This window comes from Nicotiana tabacum, chromosome 6 (genome assembly GCF_000715075.1).
Source record: "Nicotiana tabacum cultivar K326 chromosome 6, ASM71507v2, whole genome shotgun sequence".
In the NCBI taxonomy this organism is placed as follows: Eukaryota; Viridiplantae; Streptophyta; class Magnoliopsida; order Solanales; family Solanaceae; genus Nicotiana; species Nicotiana tabacum.
In genome coordinates this window covers 36,118,557-36,141,282 of record NC_134085.1, presented here as the reverse complement: position 1 = coordinate 36,141,282, position 22,726 = coordinate 36,118,557, and the positions used below count along the sequence as shown (strand labels likewise).

General features: G+C 38.2%; 1 protein-coding gene across 4 annotated transcripts in view; it reads left to right on the top strand.

Moving 5' to 3' along the window:
• The window catches only part of LOC107822036 (uncharacterized), a 36,996-nt gene extending 31,634 nt beyond the window's left edge, over window positions 1-5,362 (top strand). For 2 of the 4 annotated variants that reach the window (XM_016648522.2, XM_016648524.2), the window contains 4 exons: window positions 2,972-3,256; window positions 3,332-3,466; window positions 3,554-3,732; window positions 5,031-5,362. In XM_016648522.2, the coding sequence (XP_016504008.1) occupies window positions 2,972-3,256; window positions 3,332-3,466; window positions 3,554-3,732; window positions 5,031-5,097 (666 nt within the window). In that variant the 3' untranslated portion in view covers window positions 5,098-5,362. The remainder of the gene's footprint in view (window positions 1-2,971; window positions 3,257-3,331; window positions 3,467-3,553; window positions 3,733-5,030) is intronic. The other 2 variants (XM_016648523.2, XM_075254681.1) reach the window with 1 other exon arrangement.
• Window positions 5,363-22,726: the final 17,364 nt, after the last annotated feature.

The following is a 22,726-nucleotide window of genomic DNA, read 5'->3' as shown; positions in this document are numbered from 1 at the left end:
ATTTCATGAATGTCAGGGAAGAAACCCTTCAGGGTTCCTTGTCCTAACCCGTTGTCATTCCACAAAGACACTTTACTTTCGAATATTCTCCGATCTTGATTATTGCCATGGAGTTTATGTTTTTCTCTGCTTGCATGTCTTCATCTTCGCCATCCGTTTCAGTTGGCAGTTTCCCAGGTTCTGAAGTTGTAGTATTTTTCGTTTCTTCCTTTTATGCCTCTAATGTTAATGAATCGGAATGATTTATTGTGCATCTCTGTTGTTCCACTTCAGATGTTGCCTTTAAGTCTTCAAAGAAAGGATCAAGTCTTTCATCTTCATTGGGCTTCTTTTATAAGTCATTAAAAATGACCCGGGCTGCAAAATCTGGCCCATAAGTGGTATTCACAGAATCTTAAGCATTGGGCCCAATAGAGTGGCCCAAACTTGTGCTTAAATCTTCTGAAACCCTCGTCTCCTTTGCACGTGCCTTCCTCGTTTTTTGTAAAATTGTGACATCTGGCTTTTCACTTAGGTATCTCACGCGATCCTTGCCTATATCACGTGAAACTACAGGGCTGAATTGACCCATCTCTTTCACATAGGTTGTTTTAGCCCATCGGTCCTTTGACAGCTTAGGATCTCCGGATTCTTCGGGAATCTCCTTCAGCTCCGACGATCCCAGTTCAACTCGAGTCTTTCTCTCCACCCAAATTGGAATAAAGAACTTGATACCATCTCTCTCAATAACAACCTCGCTAGTTGATCACCGACAAACTACTGATATCTGGATCCTAGCCCACTTGAGGTGGTTCTTTAGGACTGTCTCTTCCTCTGCAGAAATCCATCCGCCGCACAAGTTTCCTACTTCACTGAATATCTTACGCGACCATAGATGTAGTGGGATCCCAAAGCTCTAATCCAAGTGGTTTAATCAGAATGGGAATTAGAGATATAGCCTGCAATATGGTTCCACCAATCGAGATGCATCTTAAAGTTTTTCCATCTCCATTCTTTTTGAAGAATTTGTTCTGTCATACTCCTATTTGGAAATTCAAATAAATTCAAATAGAAACATGTTTCCGGCCATCTGGTACATGTTCACCCCCAAAGCAGCTTTCCAGGTAGCAGAGGTCCATCTCATGATGTCTGATAAGGGTAAGGATGGTCTCTCTGTTACTTCTTCCCCGAAATACCCTGTTATGCATCTTTTGATTAAATCAATATCCTTCATTCTAGATAGCTCCATGATAATGATATCTCCTTTGTTAGCATTGATAGCAGCTTTCTCGAAGAGTATTAGATTGCCACTTACTTTCTCTTACTACTTTAGCAAACAACTAGTCCTCTTTAAAGGTTCTGCATTGCTTAGTTGACGGAGCATTTAATTCTATCTTTAAAGCTATATCTTTCCACCCCGCATTCAATGCTAGCTCGGGAATTATAATAATTGATCTTTCATTGCCCAACAGTGAGAGAATACTCATATATCTTCCATAATTATTGAACTTTCTGGTGCATATGTATTCTGTTCGTTACTCCTTGGTTTTCCATCTCCTAACCAAATTTCGTTCATCTTTCAGAGCCTCTTTGAGAATACTGCAAATTTATTCCATAATCTTTTTGCTCATTGTTGTCTTTCTCATCATGTGACGACTTCTTTCCACCCAATCATACCATATATCTATTCTAGAAGTCCATCTGGTGATGTCAAACGATTTGAAACCTGCGTTCAAATAAATTCTGTCTTCCTCCATGAGAATGAGACTGCAGATGAGATCTTACAAAAGAATAATAATAATAATAATAATAATAATAATATAAACAGTAATCATAGTGGGTGAAAACTGAGCTCTAAAACACTAAAAGAATTTCGATGGAAGGACACCGGAAGTGGTTGCTCTGCATTCCTAGGAAGTCGGAAAGAGAGAAATCTCGGGGAAAGTGCCCAAGAGCATTTTTTAAGAATTGCCGTATTTTGGTTGAAGTGTTTTTGCGAGCCTTAAAAATCTTAGTGTGAAATTTGCCTTCCTAAATATGACTTCGTTTAAATTCCTACTGCAACGGCTATGGCAAGTTTGAACTATTTTTGAGTTACTTATTGAACAGGGGGTGGTGAGGTTTGCAAGACCATTGTCTAGTGGGAACTTCCGATTGGGCCCATAGATGCTAAGTTGCTCTGACATGACAGTTTAGGTACCGCACCCGTGAACACTAGTATGGGTGTGGGTATGGGATCCGTACCGGATTTGGTCAACAATTTTGGGTATTTTGACCATGCCGGACGGAAAAATTTGGGACGTGATACAATTTGATTACCGAAATCAGAATCAAAACTAGGGTAAATTTGAAGAAAATAACATGACATTATCTATGAAATCAATCATTTACTTATCTACAACTTGAGAATAAAAAATAAATTCACACTTTACAAGCTATACGTAATTATTTCACAAAATTTCTCATAATTCAAAGATATTTTATATTTATATTTTTTTGAATTATTTTTTGCCAGATCCCCCAAACCCGTATCTATACTAGGATCCGTATTCCCGAATCTTAGAGTTTACATCTTGAAGGATCCAACCTCTAGATCCGCACCCGTGTCGGACACGCGCAACCGTGTACGAGCAACTTAGCATAGATGAGCATTACCAGGCTTTTGGTGACTTGTCCTCAAAATTGTTTTGTCTATTATTCGTACCTGCAAACAGCATTTCTGGAATGTTTAAATTTCTAAGTTGGTACTAGGATTACTGATGAAGTTTGTTGGAGTTCTTGTCCAAAGTAGTTCGTTATTTCTCCTTTTCCTTTTAATTCTTTTTTCACGTTACATGCCAAGACCTTAATTACTCTTTAATCTGAATAATGTCAATACGATGTACCCATTTTCATAATTTCTTCTTGTTTATTTGTACAATTTTTACTTTTTTTTTCAATCTTTCTAAAGGTCAAATTAGTAGTCTGTTAGTCACTTATAACAAATTCTTAGATGCAGGGAGGAGTCAATGGCTCTATTGCTGAACCATCCCCAAGACCAAGGGATATAGATTTATCTCCTGGGCAACCTTTGCAATCCAGTCAGCCATCTGGAAGTCTTGGGGTTATTGGTCGAAGGAGTGTTGCTGACCTTGGAGCAATTGGTGATAACCTGAGTGCATCCACTGCAAATTCTGGAGGAATGCATGACCAATTATACAACTTGCAGATGCTTGAATCTGCCTTTTACAAACTTCCTCAACCCAAAGATTCTGAACGTGCAAAGAGCTATACACCGGTAAGCTTAATACTTCATCCCCTGTGCTACTTGGAAAAGAAACTAATATGAACTTATCTTTTGCTGTTGCTACAGAGGCACCCTGCAGTTACCCCTCCAAGCTATCCCCAAGTACAGGCACCCATTGTCAACAATCCTGCCTTCTGGGAAAGACTTGGAGCTGATAACTACGGCACTGACACTCTGTTCTTTGCATTTTACTACCAACAGGTGCACTGCAATTTCTGTTGGTTCTAATGCCCTTGGTCAATCTTAGAGATTATATTTATCCTTGTTCTTTTATAACCCTCTTTGCAGAATACTTATCAGCAGTATCTGGCTGCTAAGGAGTTGAAGAAACAGTCTTGGAGGTATCACAGAAAATATAACACATGGTTTCAGCGGCATGAGGAGCCTACTGTTGCGACTGATGACTTTGAACAGGGGACATATGTGTACTTTGATTTCCACATTGCCAATGACGAGCAACATGGATGGTATGCTACCAGATTATACTTTCTTCAATTTGCATACTGCATTTCAAAATGTTTTCTTTTGATATTTGAGTGGCTGACTCCATCCAAATCCAGAAAGATATTTGGTGACCGACTTTCATGGGAATTGTAAATAACAAGCCCATTCTACCGTCTACATTTGGTTTGGTAGTTTGGACGAATGTAAGATGTTAAATTATTCGTTTGGTATATTTAAGGAATGAAATAGAGGGAAGGAAGCTTTAATATAAAGAACATACTATCTTTTGCTCCCTTGATACTTGAAAGGGAATAGATGGAACCTAGGAGCCTTTCTCAAGCATGGATGCGGTGTGCAATCTTAGACTTTAAGAATGTGCTTTTGTATTCCACCCCTTTCCCAAACCTGATACTTAGTTCCCTGCCTATAGCTGATCTTCATTTTATTTTTCTTCATGTTTCTTTCCACATATTCGGTCCTCCTCCATCTTCTTAATGGCAAACAATCCAGATGAAATTTTAACCAGGAAGTTTTTATTAATTTCTGGGGTCTGGTTTTTTATACCCTTGATGTATTCTTTTCTTTTACCTTGGGGAAGCCATTCCAAAGCAAGGCTGTATTGCTCTGTATAATAAGATCATTTTTTTGGAGCTTCCTATTGTAAAGACTAAAGACATTGCTGATTCATGGAGCTGCATGAGGCTTATAGTTTTTCTCCTTTTTGGTTTTAACCATTATTCTTTTCTGCTCCTAATCACTGGCATCCATTAACTCTTCCAGAAAAGCTTGCTTCTTTTCTCCTTTCCTTTTTCTCAAATATATCTCCTGTTTCCTTTTGGTGATCGTGTTTCATGTGGTTATCTTTCCTATTTTCTGTTGCGGAGCTACTCTAAATATCTTTTGGATTGAAGGAAAGGGAAGGAGAATGGAGGCGTGAATATAATATTTTGCTTGGATTAAGTTTTTGAGGAGTGAAATGAAGGGATAAGGAGAGAAAGGGAGGGTAATATCTTTCATCCCAAAAAGTGTCCATATATTCATGGAGATATGTATACCTGCCTTGCTCTGCACATTTCCTTTTTGAGATATGTAATCTGCGAATGTTGCTGTGGTTTGAAGGCTAATTCCCTCCCCCATCCCACCCCTACTTCCATGGTTCCACCCCGATGAAGGAAAAATTGAATGAAAGAGATTAACAGAATATCTATTGGACTTGGCATCTTGGTTACTTTATAATCCTCCATTGATTAAATTTGGCATAAGCAAATATGTCTGCAACTGATTTTCATGACTTTGAAATCATTTCTGTGCTATTTCTCAGGTGCCAGAGGATCAAGCAGGAGTTCACATTTGAGTACAATTATCTTGAAGATGAGCTCATTGTATAAGAATTGGGTTATACCAAAGACATTTATTCTATATGTGCCCTATTTTCTTTCTTTCTTGTTTAGTCTGTCTAAATTACATGGCTTTATATTGTAGTTTATATCTTTTCAAGGTGTCTTTAGTTTAATAACGCTTTAGACGCCTACACAAAGAACCAGTAGATATGTCAGGATCCAAATTTCAATTAGTATCGGTTCACATGCCACTCTCTGGTATAATTCGTTAGAGTGGCAACAATCCATCAACAGAGGCAGTCCTTCGGTAGCATATCTTGGTTTAGAAATTTACTGCTCCTTTTGTTCCATTTTATGACATTTTTCCCCTTAGTCAAAAAAAGGTTATGGCTTTTTCTTAAATCACATGTTTCGAAAGTTAATATTTTTAACTCTGGAAAAACAATCATTATATAAAATGAGACGGAGGAAGCATACTTCTTATCCTTCGTTTTCATACAGTTTCATCATACATTAATCACCCGATTTTAGTGCCCTCTTTTAAGGAACAGAAAGAAAGAGAATTAGCTTTACGCTATTCAAGGACATCTTTAGTCTAGAGTGCAGTTGTAGCATAGTGGCAGAGTTGATTGCATCAATGGTAGAAAAGGGACCAAATAAGATAGCCTCATGGTCATGGATGTGCCGAGTAAGCTCGATTTATGAAGTAAGCTAATTTAATGTGTCATTACATTTTTAGTTGTTTATTGAGTACACGTATGTTTTTTTTTTCTTGATTAAGGAATTTGCCACACGATTGTTCAAATTATATTTATTTAGGCTTTTTACCAGAGCAACTAGAACTGTAGAGTTGTCGAGGTTTCGAAACCCTAGCGGTTAGCAAATGTATGGGGCGATCCAAAATTTTGGGGGTCACTTGGTCCACTTCTATTTGTACCGTTTTTTAAAAAAATATTACTAGTATTTAATACTATATACCACAAAGAATTGGGAAATAGGAATTAGTGTGTTTTAGCCATTCTCAATTAACCATCTCATATAAACCCGCCATGAATGTAACTTAAAAATTAGTTCACAACTAGCCAACAGTGACGCAATAACAAATAGCATACTATTCTTTCGAAATTTACAAGTTCTAGTCTTTACGATCGAGATATAACTCGTAGAAGCTTGGATAAGGGAAAGAGAAGCATAAACTTATCTTGAATTGAGTTGAACTTACGAAACCTAGTCCCTCTCTATCCAAAATCAGTCCCCCAACACAACAAAAAGAAAGAGAAAGGGAGACTAGCAAGTTGTCAGGATTTTTTGGAGCTAGAATCACTATCTAAATTCACCTAGGGTTTGTGTGGGATTTTTGGGGAGGAGTTGCAGAGGTTTTGTAATGCCCCATCAAATTTCACTAAGAATTTGACCTTTTTGTGGTGCCGAGGTTGAGTAATATGTTAGAAGGGCATAGAAAATTTTTGTAGTCGCAAACTCGCTGCGGTACAGACTTTTGGGTTGTGAAAAGCACTGTGGAGTTGGTGGAAAAATTCTTGGCAGATCATGGCGTTTCTGTGGTGCATTATGCGACCGTAGAACTGCTTCGCGGACCGTAGATCCGCCGCTGGACGAAACAAAAGAAAACTCAATTTTTGGAGGTCATTTTGCGGTCCATTGTGCGACCGCTAATCATTTCGCGGGCCGCACTACCGTCGCTGAACCATCATGAGAATATTCCGAAGGGAGATGCTGTAGTGTGTTATGCGACCATATAACTGTTCTGCGGATCACAGAACAACCGTAGACTGGATCAGAATAGCCCAGTTTTTGGGGACCATTTTGCGGTCCCTTTCGCAGACCGCATATCTGTTTTGCGGTCCTGTCTGCAATCGCAGACCCCGTTGGGGGGGGGGGGTTAAATGTTGAGAAATTTTACTTGATCCATTTTCATAAAAAGACGTTGGGGGTTATTTTGGCTAGACTCAACAGTTGTTTTAGATAGTGGGGAGTATTTAGAGAGGGATGAAGGAGCCCCAACCACTTTGCTCATCAATTCTTGTCCCAAATTTGAAGATTCAAGGGAAATCACTCACTAGACCACTACCTATCCGGGTAAGTTTTTGTTCTCAATCTTCCATGCAAGTTTGTTACAGGTCTAGTAGGCCGAGGATTAAAAGATATGGCATGCATGTATCGGTATAGGGGTCTTGGAGGTTGTTGAATTACCCGGGATGAATTGTTTGTTGATATTTGTTGTGGGGTGAAGGAAATCCTATAAGAGAACCTTATAGTCAAATTGCACACCTAGTATTTGATGAAATACTTAAATGAGTTGGACCTATGTACTTCTTCCTAATTATGGTGTAATTTTGTCATATCTCTAATAGATTGAAGTCGCTACAAGTTTCAGAATGTTGTAGTAATTCTAAAGAAAAATCAACTGAGGCATGTTGACTAAACTCTTTCAGTAGAATCGGATTCCTCGAAATTCTCGTAAACTTTGATTATGGGTTGATCAAGATCCTATTTCTGTCATTACTGTCTTCTTCTATGGTTAGCTGGTCCAAATGCCTATAGTCTGATTCATATCCCGATTGTATAATGCTATGCTCCTCTTTTATGCTTATCCCCAATGTGTTTCGAATTCTTACATGCTTATGAGATGAGAATATGATTTTTCTCAATGTTTCAAACATCCTTAAATGTTTTAAGATGATCCTTGGAAGTTAATGAAAGAATGAAAGTATAAATTGTGAAATGCGGCCGTTGTGCCAAAAGTGATGATTTACATATGATCCCAGAGTGTCACCGAAAATGAAAGAAAGTATGGAAGGCTATGAAAAGTATATGATCCTTTTTATGATAAATGCTTTTAGGAGTATCGTTAGATTACCGAGGAAGGCTGAGTCATAAATACCCAAGCCTGAAACTACACGTGCTGGTGTAGGTATTGACTGAGGGATAAATCCCCACTATGTTATATTGAGATTATTTCCCTTAATTGGGATGAGTTGAGTTGAGAGCTAGCAAAGACCATGTCGACCCACACAATATTGTGGTGAGACGGCTTAGTCGATCGGGTAGAGATCAGATGCCATGCTGTGCAAGTGGTGGTATTGTGTTCTATGTCAAGCCTCATATTTTGGGGTGAGACGGCTTAGCCGATCAGGCAGAGATCGGACTACATACTATAAGCACGATGGTGTATCGGTGCTAAAGATCTTTTGACCTAAAATATTGATTTTTACTTGAAGGTTTACCTCACACTTGACTTGGTATCTTATTATTATTTGGTTTTCTCATTGATCTCATGTTTCTCTCCTTTTGTGTTGTTTCTCTATTCATTGAGAGGGTGTTTAGTATTACATGCTAGTACTATTCCATATGTACTAACGTCCCTTTTTCCTGGAATGTTGCATCTTTAATGGATACAGGTAGTTCCATAGTAGGCGACATCGATCATTGATAGCAGTACACCCTCTCCTCAGATGACTTGGTGAACCCCGCTTCCTATCAATGTCTTGTGTCTTTTGCTGCTTGTGCATTATATTTTGAGGTATAGCCGAGGCCTTGGCCCCGACACTATCATACTACTCTTTTGTATCAATTAGAGGCTCCGTAGACACAGTGTGAGTTGCATTTTGATTTGGGAAAGTCAAACTAGAAATGTTGTATTTGTCAAACATGTTTCCACTTTCAAACTAGGAAATTGTAATATTTAGGGTAATCGTAAACAAAGTTACATGGTAATGAAATGGGTATTGTACATGTTACTCTTTCGTTGTCTAACTTGTGATATTCATTTTCGCATTAATCATGGGTAATGTCTGGTCGAACGTATCAAGTAGGCTTGCTTGACTGGGATACCTCGATTGAGCGCTGGTCGCGCTCTCCAAGGTCGGGACGTGACAGGTTTTTATCCTATGTTTTGCTCATGAGATTATGTTTAAAATATGAGACCTCAATCTGCCCTCTTTCGGGGATTTATTTGGTCCCTTCATTTAAGCAAGTAGGCAACACACCTACCTGTCACCTACTTATCTGTGCAGTCTCGCAAAAATGCGAATATCTATCTATTGCCATATTGCATTGATTAATGCTTTAATGCATTGGAAACTAGATTTTTGGACCTTCAATTTGGTGGGTGAATCACCTCGTAACTCAAAGTATATTGGGAGAAAAACTTAGTGACATTAGACCGAAACTTCAGTAAAATGTATGAACGTAACTTGTGACGACTTTCATCGACTTTTATTTCATAACTCACGTAACTCCAAAACTTAACACATGACTATCATATAAATAAAATACCTCATAAAATTACCTTCTTATCATGTTAAACACACTAGTATCACCCTAAAAGTATGGGTTATAACATTCCCAAATTGCCGACTTTCGGCGAATTTTATTTTCTTCGATTCATTTAGCTTCTAAACCTTCCAACCCTCTTGTTACTTGCTGATCATGATCCTAAATATTTTTAACTTCCAAGGTAACATGAATAACTTACTTTATATACTTTCAAAGAGGATCTCATTTCCGAGATTACATCAATATACTTACGACGTACTTTTACATATGAAGATATGTGGTGTAATAGAGATAATCGATATGGGCACGCCATGCAAGAGAACATCCTCTTTGATGTAGATCTGAGCCAACTTCTCTGAAGTATAAAAATTCACAACAAAAATGAAATGCCGACTTGGTCAACCGATCAACTATGACATAAATGGCATCAAACTATCTCAAAGTCTGTGGAAAGCCTATCACAAAGTCCATAATAAGGCGCTCCTAATTCCACTATGATATATCAATCTTCTCAAGCCAACCACCCAGTTTTTGAAACTCATACTTGACCTATTGACAATTCAAACACCCTTAAACATGCCCAACAATGTCCTTCTTCATCCTCTGCCACCAATAATATTTCTTCAAATAACGATACATCTTTGTAGCGCTTGGGTGAATAGAATTCAGCAAACTATGAGCCTCCTTAAGAATCAAGTCTCTCAAGCCATCAACATTAAGAAAACAAATCCGGACTTCAAACCATCATCACCAATAACCACCTCCTTAGCACCACCTTGTTGTACCGTGTCCTTAAGTACTAACAAATGTGGATTATTATACTAGCGAGACTTGATACACTGTGCAACAACACAAGCAAGAACTCCGCTAGGCTTAGAAATATCCAATCTCACAAATATATTAACTAAGGCCTGAACATATATAGACAAAGGTCTTTCCATCGCCAGAATAAATGCCAAACTCCCCATGCTGTCTGCCTTTCTGCTCAAGGAATCTGCTACCACACTTTCTTCATTCGGATGATACAAGATGGTGATATCATAATTCTTTAATAACTCCAACCATCTTCGCTGACTCAAATTCATATCATTCTATTTAAACAAATGCTGAAGACTCTGATGATAAATGTAAACCTCACATGACAAGCTATATAAGTAGTGCCTCCACATCTTAAGCGCATGCACAATAGCCGCCAACTCTAAATCATGAACCGAATAGCTCTTCTCATGGACCTTCAACTAGTGCGATGCATAAGAAATCACCCTACCGTCCTGCATCAATACACACCCAAGACCAACATGCAAAGAATCACAATAGATAATATCCATCCACGATCCCTAGGGCAATACTAAACTAGAGTTGTAGTCAAAACAGTCTTGAGCTTCTGAAATCTCTTCTCACACTCGTCAGATCACCTAAATGGAGCACCCTTTTGAGTCAACTTGGTCAATGGAGCTGCAATAGATGAGAACCCTTCCACAAAGGGATAATAGTAGCTCGCCAAACCCAAGAAACTCCCGATCTATGTAGCATTAATAGGTCTGGGCAACTCTGAACTATATCAATCTTCTTCGGATCCACCTTGGACCCAAAACTAGACACCATGTGGCCCAAGAATGCCACTGAATCCAACCAAAACTCACACTTGGAGAATTTAGCATACAACTTCTTCTCCTTAAGAATCTGAAGCACAATTCTCAAATGATGCTCGTGCTCCTCCCTGTTACGGGAATATACCAAGATACTATCAATGAACATAATAACAAATAGGGCTGAAATACACTGCTCATCAAATGCATGAAAGTTGTTGGGGCATTAGTCAAACCAAAATATATCACCAAGAACTCATAATGCCCATAGAGAGTCCTGAAAGTTGTCTTAGGGATGTCACGAATCCCTAATATTCAATTGGTTATAACCAGTTCTCAAGTGAATCTTCGAGAACACCTTAGCATCCTGAAGCTGATCAAACAAATCATCAATACGAGGTAATAGTTACTTGTTTTTTTTACAGTAACCTTGTTCAATTGCCTATAATCAATGCACATCCTCATGGAACCATCCTTCTTCTTGAAAAACAACACCGGTGCCCCCTAAAGAGAAACACTCGGCACGATGAATCCTTTTCCAATACTCGTGCAACTACTCCTTCAACTCAGCTGGAGCCACGTGATACAGTGAAATACATATGGGCCGAGTTCCAAGCACCAAATCAATACCAAAATAAATATCCCAATTAGGTGGCATGCACGTTAGATTTTCAAGAAACATATATGGAAACTCTCTCACTACAAAGACTGAATAAACCACATGAGTATCAACACAAACACCTTTAACAAAAGCCAGATACGCCAAATACCCCTTATCAACCATCCGTTGAGTATTTAGATATAAAATCACCTTACAAGGAGTATGATCAAAATAACCCTACCATTCAAACCTTGGAAACCCCGACATAGCTAACATCACGGTTTTCACGTGATAATCAAGCATAGCGTGGTATGGAGATAACCAATCCATACCCAAAATTACCTCAAAATCAAACATATTAAGAAACAGAAGATCAACCCTAGTCTCATAAACTCCAATACTAACCACACAAGACCGATAAATATGATCCACCACAATATAAACTTCAACAGGTGTAGACACACAAAAAGGAATATCCAAAGAATCACGAGGCATATCCAAATATGAAAAGTAGGATGACAAATACAAATAAGTACAAACTGGATCAAATAATATTAAAGCATCTCTAAAATAGACCTAAGCAATACTTGTAATGACTGCATCAGACACAACCGCCTCAGGCCTACCAGGGAAAGCATAATAACATGACTAGACTCCACCTCTAGGTCCCCCCTACCTTCCTGATCTCCATCTCTAGCTGGCTATGCAGGTGGTGTAACAACTGGCGGGGGAATAAAGTCTGGGTGCCTTGCTGAGGTACACTCATACGAAGCTTGGGACAATCCCTCCTCACATGCCTCGAATCCTCACACTTAAAACAAGCTCTATGCTGACGTGACTGCTAGCACTTAGCTTGCCCTAGACGACTGGAGTAACCACTTTAAGAACCACGTGCGGGAGGTGCACTAAATAATGACTGCCCTGGATGAGTACTTTGAGATCCATGACTAACTATTTCACCACGTGAAGTCTGAAGTGCTGACTAAACTGGTCTACTATAATAACCACTACTATGATGACCCTTGTCCCCAAAGTAGGAGCCACTAAATCCTCCAGTACTACGAGACATCTTGGCCTCTCTATCCTCCCCTTTTCACCTATAAATACACTCCAATATCCTAGAAATCTCTACATCCAGGTGAAAGGTAGTCTCAATATCAACCTCTCGTGCTATCACAAACCTAAGACTGTAGTTGAGTCCCTTAACAAACCTTTGTACCCTCTCCTTCTCAGTAGGAACCATAAGAGCTGCATAGTATGACAACTCGGTGAACCTCATCTCATACTGCGTCACAGTCATACCCTCCTGCTGCAAGTGCTCAAATGTGTTGCATAACTCATCTCGCCTGGTAAGCAGAATGAACTTCTCTAAGAAAAGAGTCAAAAATTGAGCCACGTGAGAGGAAGTTACCCTACTAGTCTGCCCTGTCATATGTCTTCCACCACCTCTTGGCTGGCCCCCTTAACTAAAATACGGTGAAATCAACTCTATTGGACTTTACAAGTCCCAAATTGCATAGAATCTCATGACACCTGTCCAAGAACTCTTGAGCATCAGTTGTGAGATCACTGGTGTAACAAGGAGGATCTAGCTTCTGGAACCGATCCATTCTCTTCTGCTTCTCAATAGTGATAGCAGGTCTAATCTCAGGTCTGACTATAGCAACAAGCTGAACCTTTCCCACTAGTGGAACAATCGAAACTCCTGGAGTTTGAAACATAGCAACGATATACTCTAGAGTATGAATAGTTGGGGCATGTTCTCCCCCTCCAGTATGAGAGTTAGATGGAATCATACAAAGTATGTCGGCCTGTGCCAAGCCATCAAAGTAACTCAAGATACGAACCATAGTGTCCCGAAGAACTGGGATAACAAGTAAACCCACGGGGATCTGAGTCAGACCCGGTGGAACATCATGAACTACATCCTAATCTTCAACTGGAGCTACAAGTGGCTCCTCAAAAACTAATCTAGCACATGCACAAGGAGCTACAAGTGCTACACCTCTCACAGGTGTTGTCGTATGTGCTCTGGCTTGAACTCTACCCCTACCTTGGCCTCTACCTCTCCAGGCTCTAGCCTAGGTACTCGTGCCTTCTCAGCTTCTTCGAAAGAACGTGTTCTCACCATTTCTGAGAGAATAGAAGATAAAAAATTCTAACTTTAGGATGAAATAAAGTTGCACGATAGAGATAAGAAGAAAGTGAAGTTTTCCTAGTTTTTCCATAGGCCCTCGAAGATAAGTACAGACGTTTCCATACCAATTTGAAAGACTCCACTAGACATGCTCATGAACCTATGAACCTAGAGCATTAATACCAACTTTGTCACGACCAAAATCCTACCAATGGTAGTGTCATGACCCAAAATCCCACCTTAGGCCGTGATGCGCCTAGACGTACTTGCTAAGCAAGCCAACTAACAATCCACAAAAATATAGCTAGATTCCTTTAATTAACAGTCATTTTATAAATAAAGACAGAAATAGTTTCAAAAGAATCATAATATCAGATACATTCATAACATGACCTAAACACGACGAATACAATACAACCTCCAAGACTAGGTCGCATAAGTACACAAGCAACTACTAATTAAATACAATTCTGATTACATGAACAAAGTTTTCTGAAATAATGAAATAGATAGAAAATGGTAAAAGGACACAAACTCGGGAACTGCAAATGAATCCATGGAGTGTAGCTCACTCTAAGTCTCTGTGTGATGCCTAGGCTCAATCAAGAGGCTCCGCTAGCACCCAGTTGAGGATCTGCACAAAACGATGTGTAGAAGTATATGCGAGTACATCACTATCGGTACCCAGGAAGTATCAAGTCTAACCTCGAAGAAGTAGTGGCGAGGCGATAAGCATCAAGATACTTACAACACTTATATAAATAACAGAACTTAGAACTGAAACATTAAATAGACTCATAAATGACAAATATTAAAGATATCAATAGTCAAGAAATATAAAGCATGCTTTTGCAGTGCAAGAGATAATCGTAACGCTGCTCAGATATAGAATTTAAAGAAGATATGTTTCAATCAACGAAGTCGAGGCTCCCAACTAGCATATATAAATGACCTGTAACAATTAGCACCTAAATAAATATTTATAGATAAATCAAGAATATATATGCATGCTCAAACCAGTGTCACACCTCCTTTTTCTGCCCCCGCGGGGGGTGAAGGGAGTTTTTCCAATTAAAGGACAATCGAAACGGGATTTGTTTATTTATTTCAGAGTCGCCACTGGGAGATTTAGGGTGTCCCAAGTCACCAATTTTAATCCTGAATCGAGGAAAAGAATGACTCTGTATTACAGTCCGCGAACCAGAAATCCGGATAAGGAATTCTGTTAACCCGGGAGAAGGTATTAGGCATTCCCGAATTCTGTGGTTTTAGCACGGTCGCTCAATTGTCATATTTGGCTCATTTATCTGATTTTTAAACAATTAAGAACTTATATGCAAATTTAACTTTTAAAACCGCTTTTATCATTATTTATTTTATACAAAATTGCAACGTCGCGAAAACGCATCTCGAACCACGCCACAACCAGTGCACACGTGATTTGTTGACGCATTTTGACTTCGTCAAGATCGTGATTTGGGTTACATAAATGTACACCCGTATTTAAGAAAATAACCTTATTAAATATGCGCCAAAATACTACGCATTATGGTACTATTAGGTAGGACTGTGAATTTTACTAAATCGTCCATCTCGGAATCTAGATATTTTCTTATATTAAAATAAATAAATAAATAAGATTGGAGGACTACAATTTTTTGTATTATTTATATTTATTTATTTTTTAGAGAGATCCTCCCTTATTTTACGAATACTCTTTAATGACTACATCTTTATTATTACTAAGTTTGTCTATAATTATGAAGTCAATCTCTACATACTTAAAAATAACATATTAATTACTAATTTAAAACAAATATTAATGGAAAGTAATATTACTAAAATTATAATTTCAAACAACATGGAATTGTCAAAAATAAAAATAAAAACTAATTATCCCATAGTTGGATTAAAATTCATATTGTTAGTATGACTTAAGCTTATTGAAATTAATTATTTACAAATACTGAAAATTGAAAGAAAAAAAAACTTGATTACTAAACCATATTTCTAAAAATTAAACAATTTAACTTTAACTAACCTTGTTTTAATTCACATCATGTCCTAATACTTGATTCGCAAACTAATTCATGTTTTAACTGAAATTAACTACATGATTCCAATTAACTTAACGTTGACAAAAAAACTTTACGTTGACAAAAAACCTTATGAATAAGGAACTCAGTCAATTTTTGCCAAACTGATTCAATAACGCCATTTTTTACGTTATTTCTTCTATTTTGATTATTAAACAGTTTTAATTAGTAATCAGGCTTAAATATATTTCCTAATAATCCGGTTAAGGCGTTATTTAATATATCGCTATAACATGCCTGATTATGCCAAATGACAGTGATTTACAGAATAATAATACATGAATAATCTAAATACAATACAAAAAAAAATTAAAACTAAATTAAAAATTTAACACTCCATTCTTCATTTCGGCTTACAAAATGCCAAAATTACAGTTGTGTACCTGATATTGGAAACAAAAGAAGATGAAGATGAGAATCAGCAGCAGTAATAACAATACAGCACATCAACAACAGTCCAGCAACAGTAACAACCCAGGAACAGAGTTTGCAAATCAGTGGAGCAGTAATCCCAAAAAAAACAAAAGCTTCAAGCTTTGATGAAACAACAATTAATTCTGATTTCAAACAATGAAAGAAAGCAGAAGATTTTTTTTTTAGTTTAAATATTTTTCGAAATTTTCTCTCTCCTAAATGTTCAGCCCTTTTTTCTCTCTTGTTTTCTTTCTTGAAAGTTTTCAGATTCGTTCCTCTTCTCTGTCTATTTTTCTCTATCTGTGTGTCTTTTTTTTGTTTTGTGTTCAAGACTTCCTATATATAATCCCAACCCTTTAATCAATTAAAATCAATCCCTTTTCCCTACCAAATCCATTATCTTCCCACTCATCCCCATTACATTAAATAAATATATCATCACCACCCCATTATATTTTATCCCCCATGCTTCACTAAACAAATACAAGATTCCTCCCCACTAAATTTTGTCTTGTCCCCCCTTTATATTAAACAACTATATCACAACCCACCCCATTACATTTTGTCCCTCATGCTTCATATAAAAATTTACAAAATGTACAATTCCTAAACTACCCCTCCAACCTTATTGCAATTACTATTTTACCCCCAAACGTACTGCGATTTACCAAATTACCCCATCAGCTATAACAAATCAATTAATCAAACTCAACCAAAATATAGTCAATATGACCAATTTCTACATAAATTCAAACAACAAATCTCATGAACATCATTTCTTCAACATTTCAACAACAAATCTCATGAACATGATTGAACAACAAAGAACAACTAAAATTTGATTGAACAATCTTTTAGCAACAAACAAACCTATTTTCGGATTCAACAACAACAACAACAAACAAGTATATTCAGATTTCTAAATTCAATAATATTGAACTTAAAATCAACTCTAACAACATTACAACAAACAATTCCTATATTAAACTTAAACAAGATTATGAGATAAATTCAAGAAATAATCATAAATGATAAACAAGAAATCAAACTATACAAATTTCGGATTCAGGATCAACCAAACAAAGTATAAACATGAATGAAAATATTCAATAACAATAACAAACAAACTTTGTTCAAACTTCGAATTAAACTTAAACAAAATAAATAAACATATTCAAATCACTAATCTTCAAATAATCAATTTAACTTCAACTTAAAACAAACATCATAACAAAAATGAACGATTCACACTAAAATAAACACTCGAGATTAAATTACTTGATGAAGAACTAACAAACTTCAAACATAACAAACATGAATCTGTCACCTTCATGAATTTATCAACAAATCCAAACAACTCAGGGGTGCAACAAGGCTGTCATTTCTATGTAAAGCATTTACAAATTAACAACAGGTATTAAGAATGGAGAAACGGAACCTTTCGTTGAACGACCAACTCGAGTCGACGTACAAAAGACTCGACGGACCAAAGCTCGATGTTGAGGCGCCGTAATGGCAGCCATGACTGCCTATATCGATGAGGCAGAAGTTGGACGAGGCAGCTGAAGCAGAAACGTGACCAGCAGCAACAATGGTGAAGCTGAAAACGCAGCGACGCAGCAGCACGACGGAGCAACGGTGGAGCTCGTTTTTGGGCTGGTTTCGAGCAGCTCTCATTGCTGCGTTTTGGAGAACGGAGCAGCTTGGTCGTTTGGACTTGAGGTTGAGAAGATGTAAGCAGAAGGGCCTCCATGGATGACGAAGGAACAGCAGTAGCAGCTGCAACGACCGGAAGAAAACGCAGCAACAATGGTGGACGTGAGGCTACTCCAATGGTCGTTTGGTTTTGACAACGGGAAACGGGGGGAAAGCAGCCATGGCTGCTCGTGTTAGGGGTCGATGGGATGATGGAGAATGTCGTGTGTGTGTGTGTGTGTTGAGGCATGAGGAAGGGCAGCCATTGATGCTAGGGAGGGGAGCTTGAGGAAGAAGAAGAAGATAGGAGGGGGACCGATGACTTAGCCTTTTTTAGGGTTTTCTTCTCCTTTTTTTTTTGTTTTGTGTTGTTTGTAAGATAATAGGGGTGTTGGGTTATGGACTGGGTCGACCCAGTTCGAAATGGACTGGGTCGTTTTGGAAGATTGGGTATTTTTTGGGCTTGTGGCTTGAATTTGAAGAAGATGCCCAATTCCGATTTTTTGTATTTTTGTTTTCTTTTTTTCTTCTTTTATTTTTCTAAAACTAAATTATAAAGATACTTAAATTATTATTAAGAACTAAATTAAGTTATAAAATCGCAAATTAACTCTCAATAACAATTAACGCACAATTAAGTAATAATTAAGCATAAAATTGTATATTTGGACATTAAATGCTAAAAATGCAAACGATGCCTATTTTTGTAATTTTTATTTTTTGTAAAACAAACTTAATTACTAACAATTGTAGAATTAAATCCTACATGCAAAATGCGACATATTATTGTATTTTTATTAATTTAACAAATAAACATGCACAGACAAATACAAATAATTATTCAAAAATATCACAAAATATCACAAAATTGCACACCAAAGAAAATTATTTTATTTTTTGAATTTTTTGGGAGTAATTCTCATATAGGGCAAAAATCACGTGCTTACAGCTGCCCCTCTTTGCCCAAAGACACGAAGGGTTTTCGTGCAAAGATAAAACGAGCGATTTTTGCCCATCCGAGTACTCCGTGTGAAGCATTTTTTTGAAAAAGATTTGACCGAACCTTTGCTTCAAAGGTTTCCTACATATCTTGGGCTAAACAGGAATCAAGTCAATGTAGTTCGGGAAGTTTTTGGTAGCTGGGACTACCGTGGGACTGCAATGTTACTGTTGTTGCATGCTATTACTACTGCTTACCGATCTCCTTGTTACACCGTGCTTAAAAGAAAACAAGAAGCTAGGCTAGACTGCAATTTGTTCTTGTTGCCTTGCTTTCTTGTCTGCTTGCGTTTCTTCCGGTGCTTTTCTTCCTTTTGACATATGCACTTGAGTTTGTGCTGGGACCTCTTGTTGCAACCTTCTGCTTCCCGGTGCTGGGGATTTTTATTGCTTCCTGCTGGGGATTCCTGTTGTAACCCTCTGTTTTATTGTCCTCTGACTTGATCTTAAAATGTATTCCTCTGTTGTATGGGCGGGCTCCCAACTTCAATACTTGAAAATTAATGCTGAATGTATTCCTCTGTTATATAGGCGGGCTCCCAACTTCAACGCTCGAAATCTAAAGACTGAAATGTATGCCTCTGTTATATGGGCGGGCTCCCAACTTCAATGCTCGAAATATAAAGACTGAAATGTATGCCTCTGTTATCTGGGCGGGCTCCCAACTTCAACGCTTGAAATATAAAGACTGAAATGTATGCCTCTGTTATCTGGGCGGGCTCCCAACTTCAACGCTTGAAATGTAAAGACTGAAATGTATGCCTCTGTTATCTGGGCGGGCTCCCAACTTCAACACTTGAAATGAAAAGACTGAAATGTATGCCTCTGTTCTATGGGCGGGCTCCCAACTTCAATGCTTGAAATGTAAAGACTGAAATGTATGCCTCTGTTATCTGGGCGGGCTCCCAACTTCAATGCTTGAAATGTAAAGACTGAAATGTATGCCTCTGTTATCTGGGCGGGCTCCCAACTTCAACAACAACTTTAAAAATAAACGCCATTCCTCTCTTCAGGCGGGCTCCTGACTTCAACAACAACTTTTAAAATAAAATGCCTTTCCTCTCTTCAGGCGGGCTCCTGACTTCAACCAATAAATTTCCATTCTGTTCTTCAGGGGGGGCTCCTGACTTCAACCAATAAATCACCATTCTGTTCTTCAGGGGGCTCCTGACTTCAACAACTTTTCAAAAAATGTCATTCCTTTCTTTGGATGACGTGAAATGAAAAGACTGAAATGTATGCCTCTGTTCTATGGGCGGGCTCCCAACTTCAACAAAAACTTTAAAAATAAACGCCATTCCTCTCTTCAGGTGGGCTCCTAACTTCAACCAATAAATCGCCATTCTATTCTTCAGGGGGGATCCTGACCTCAACCAATACATCGCCATTCTGTTCTTCAGGGGGGCTCCTGACTTCAACCGATAAATCGCCATTCTGTTCTTCAGGGGGCTCCTGACTTCAACAACTTTTCAAAAAATGCCATTCCTTTCTTTGGATGGCGAGATTTCAACAACCTTTTTTTTTTTAAAAACGCCTTTCCTTTCTTCAGGCGGGCTCCTGACTTCAAACAATAAATCGCCATTCTGTTCTTCAGGGGGCTCCTGATTTCAACCAATAAATCGCCATTCTATTCTTCAGGGGGCTCCTGACTTCAACCATTTTTTCAAAAATGCCATTCCTTTCTTTGGATGGCGAGATTTCAACAACCTTTTCTTTTTTAAAAACGCCTTTCCTTTCTTCAGACGGGCTCCTGATTTCAACCAATAAATCGCCATTCTGTTCTTCAGGGGGCTCCTGACTTCAACCAATAAATCGCCATTCTATTCTTCAGGGGGGCTCCTGACTTCAACAACTTTTCAAAAAATGCCATTCCTTTCTTTGGATGGCGAGATTTCAACAACCTTTTTTTTAAAAACGCCTTTCCTTTCTTTGGCTGGCAAGATTTTAACAACTTTTAAAAATAAAACGCCTTTCCTTTCTTCAGGCGGGCTCTTGAATTTAACCAATAAATCGCCATTCTGTTCTTCAGGAGGGCTCCTGACTTCAACAAATAAATCGCCATTCTATTCTTCAGGGGGGCTCCTGACTTCAACCAATAAATCGCCATTCTGTTCTTCAGGGGGGCTCCTGACTTCGTAATTTCTTCTTTTCTTTTCTTTTTCCTTTGCGCTGCTTTGTTCTTGCTTGCTGGGGATAATACCACTGTGGGAGTCTTCTTTCTTCCCCTCCTTCAAATTCAATTTTTTTTTTCTTCTTTTTTATTTTTATTTTCTCTCAACACTGCTGAGATAAAAGTGTTATCTTCTTGGGATAATGTTGTTGAGGATAACACTGCTGGGGAATTTTATCCCTACAAATTGATGCTTCATTCTTCTGGAAGCTGCTGGAGATGGCTCTTTGCTTTTCTGAGCACAAGTGTCATCCCTTTATTTTGTCTGCTGGGGAATACTTCCTCCATTGAAACTTATTAAATTGGGGCAACACTGGTTCAAAGACCACTTCCCTCAGACTGGTGTTATATTTATTCTTCTTCGAATGGGTACCTGACTTCCCTTATGGCATGCATTTCTGTCATCAATGCCATTTTTTTTACCTGTTTCAAATTAAACAAAATTTGTTAGTTTAAAACACGGTGGTTGGTTGTGATACTCCTACTGGGGATGACTTTCCCTTTCTCCTTCCTTGCTCTGCGTTCCACAACTTGTTGGGGATGATATTATTTGCTGGGAATGATCTCTTTCTGCTGGGGATAACCCTCTTCTTTTTGTGGTACAGCTCGGAAACTGGCATTTCCCTGACCTTTTAGTCTCATATGAATTTCCCAAATCATGCTCATTGCTCTCCTTGATTTGTCCACGGGCCTTGGCCTTGAGGTTTAATAACCTTTGATTTCGGCAAGGATATCCCTCTTGACACTCGTCAATCCTTTTGTCAATTCCCTTTTGCTGGGGATATCTTTCTTGACACTGGCCTTGCGCTCGTTCCTTGCTGACTATACCACTTGGATGTACTAGCCAGATCTCATCTTGCATAATTGGAAAGATGATGGCCTATTTTGAAGTCATTTCCCATTAGTTCTGACCAAACAGACTCTACTGGGGAATTTTTCTATAAAAGGAGAAAGATAAAAAGGAACAGAATAAAAGACAAAGGAAAATGATGACTCTTTAACAAAAAAAACTATAAATAAAAAACCTATCAAACGCAGACACCGACTCTAATGGTCATGACATGTATATGTGGCCTATCCCCCATCTGATTCCCAATCTTATTCGACTTGTAGTGCCCGAAGGGTTTTCACTATTAAGCCTCTCTTATTTTGGGTTTTTCTCTCAGCTTTCATCGCCTTATGGTGTCCGCGAAGATTTTCACCGATAAGACTCTCTCATTTATATCACTTTCCAGCTGGGGATTTGGAGTGTTGCCGGTATGACTCTCTCTGCTGGAGATTAGAGTCCTTTATGCTGTGGAACAGAATGTTATGTTCGCCGGTAAGACTCTCATTTGTCTGACTTGGCATCTTTTGCAGACTGGTCAGAAGGTCTTTCTTTGGACCGTAATGTGAGTTTTTTGGATAGGCTTAGAAATAAAGGGTATTAAAGGCTCAAAAAACAAAATAAATTTGGGGTTCAAAATTACAACCTTCGAAATTATATTTGTGTACAACAAGCGCAACCCTTGCCCCAGTTTCTTGCTTGGGGATTATTTATTATTATATTTTTTTTAATTTATTTTTATTTTTATTACACCATGTACACTGTGACCGAGCCGTGAGGCGCCTACGTATCCTCTTTGAGGAATCAGGTCAAACGTAGTTCCCAATTCCTCTGTTTTCTTCTGACTTTTTTTT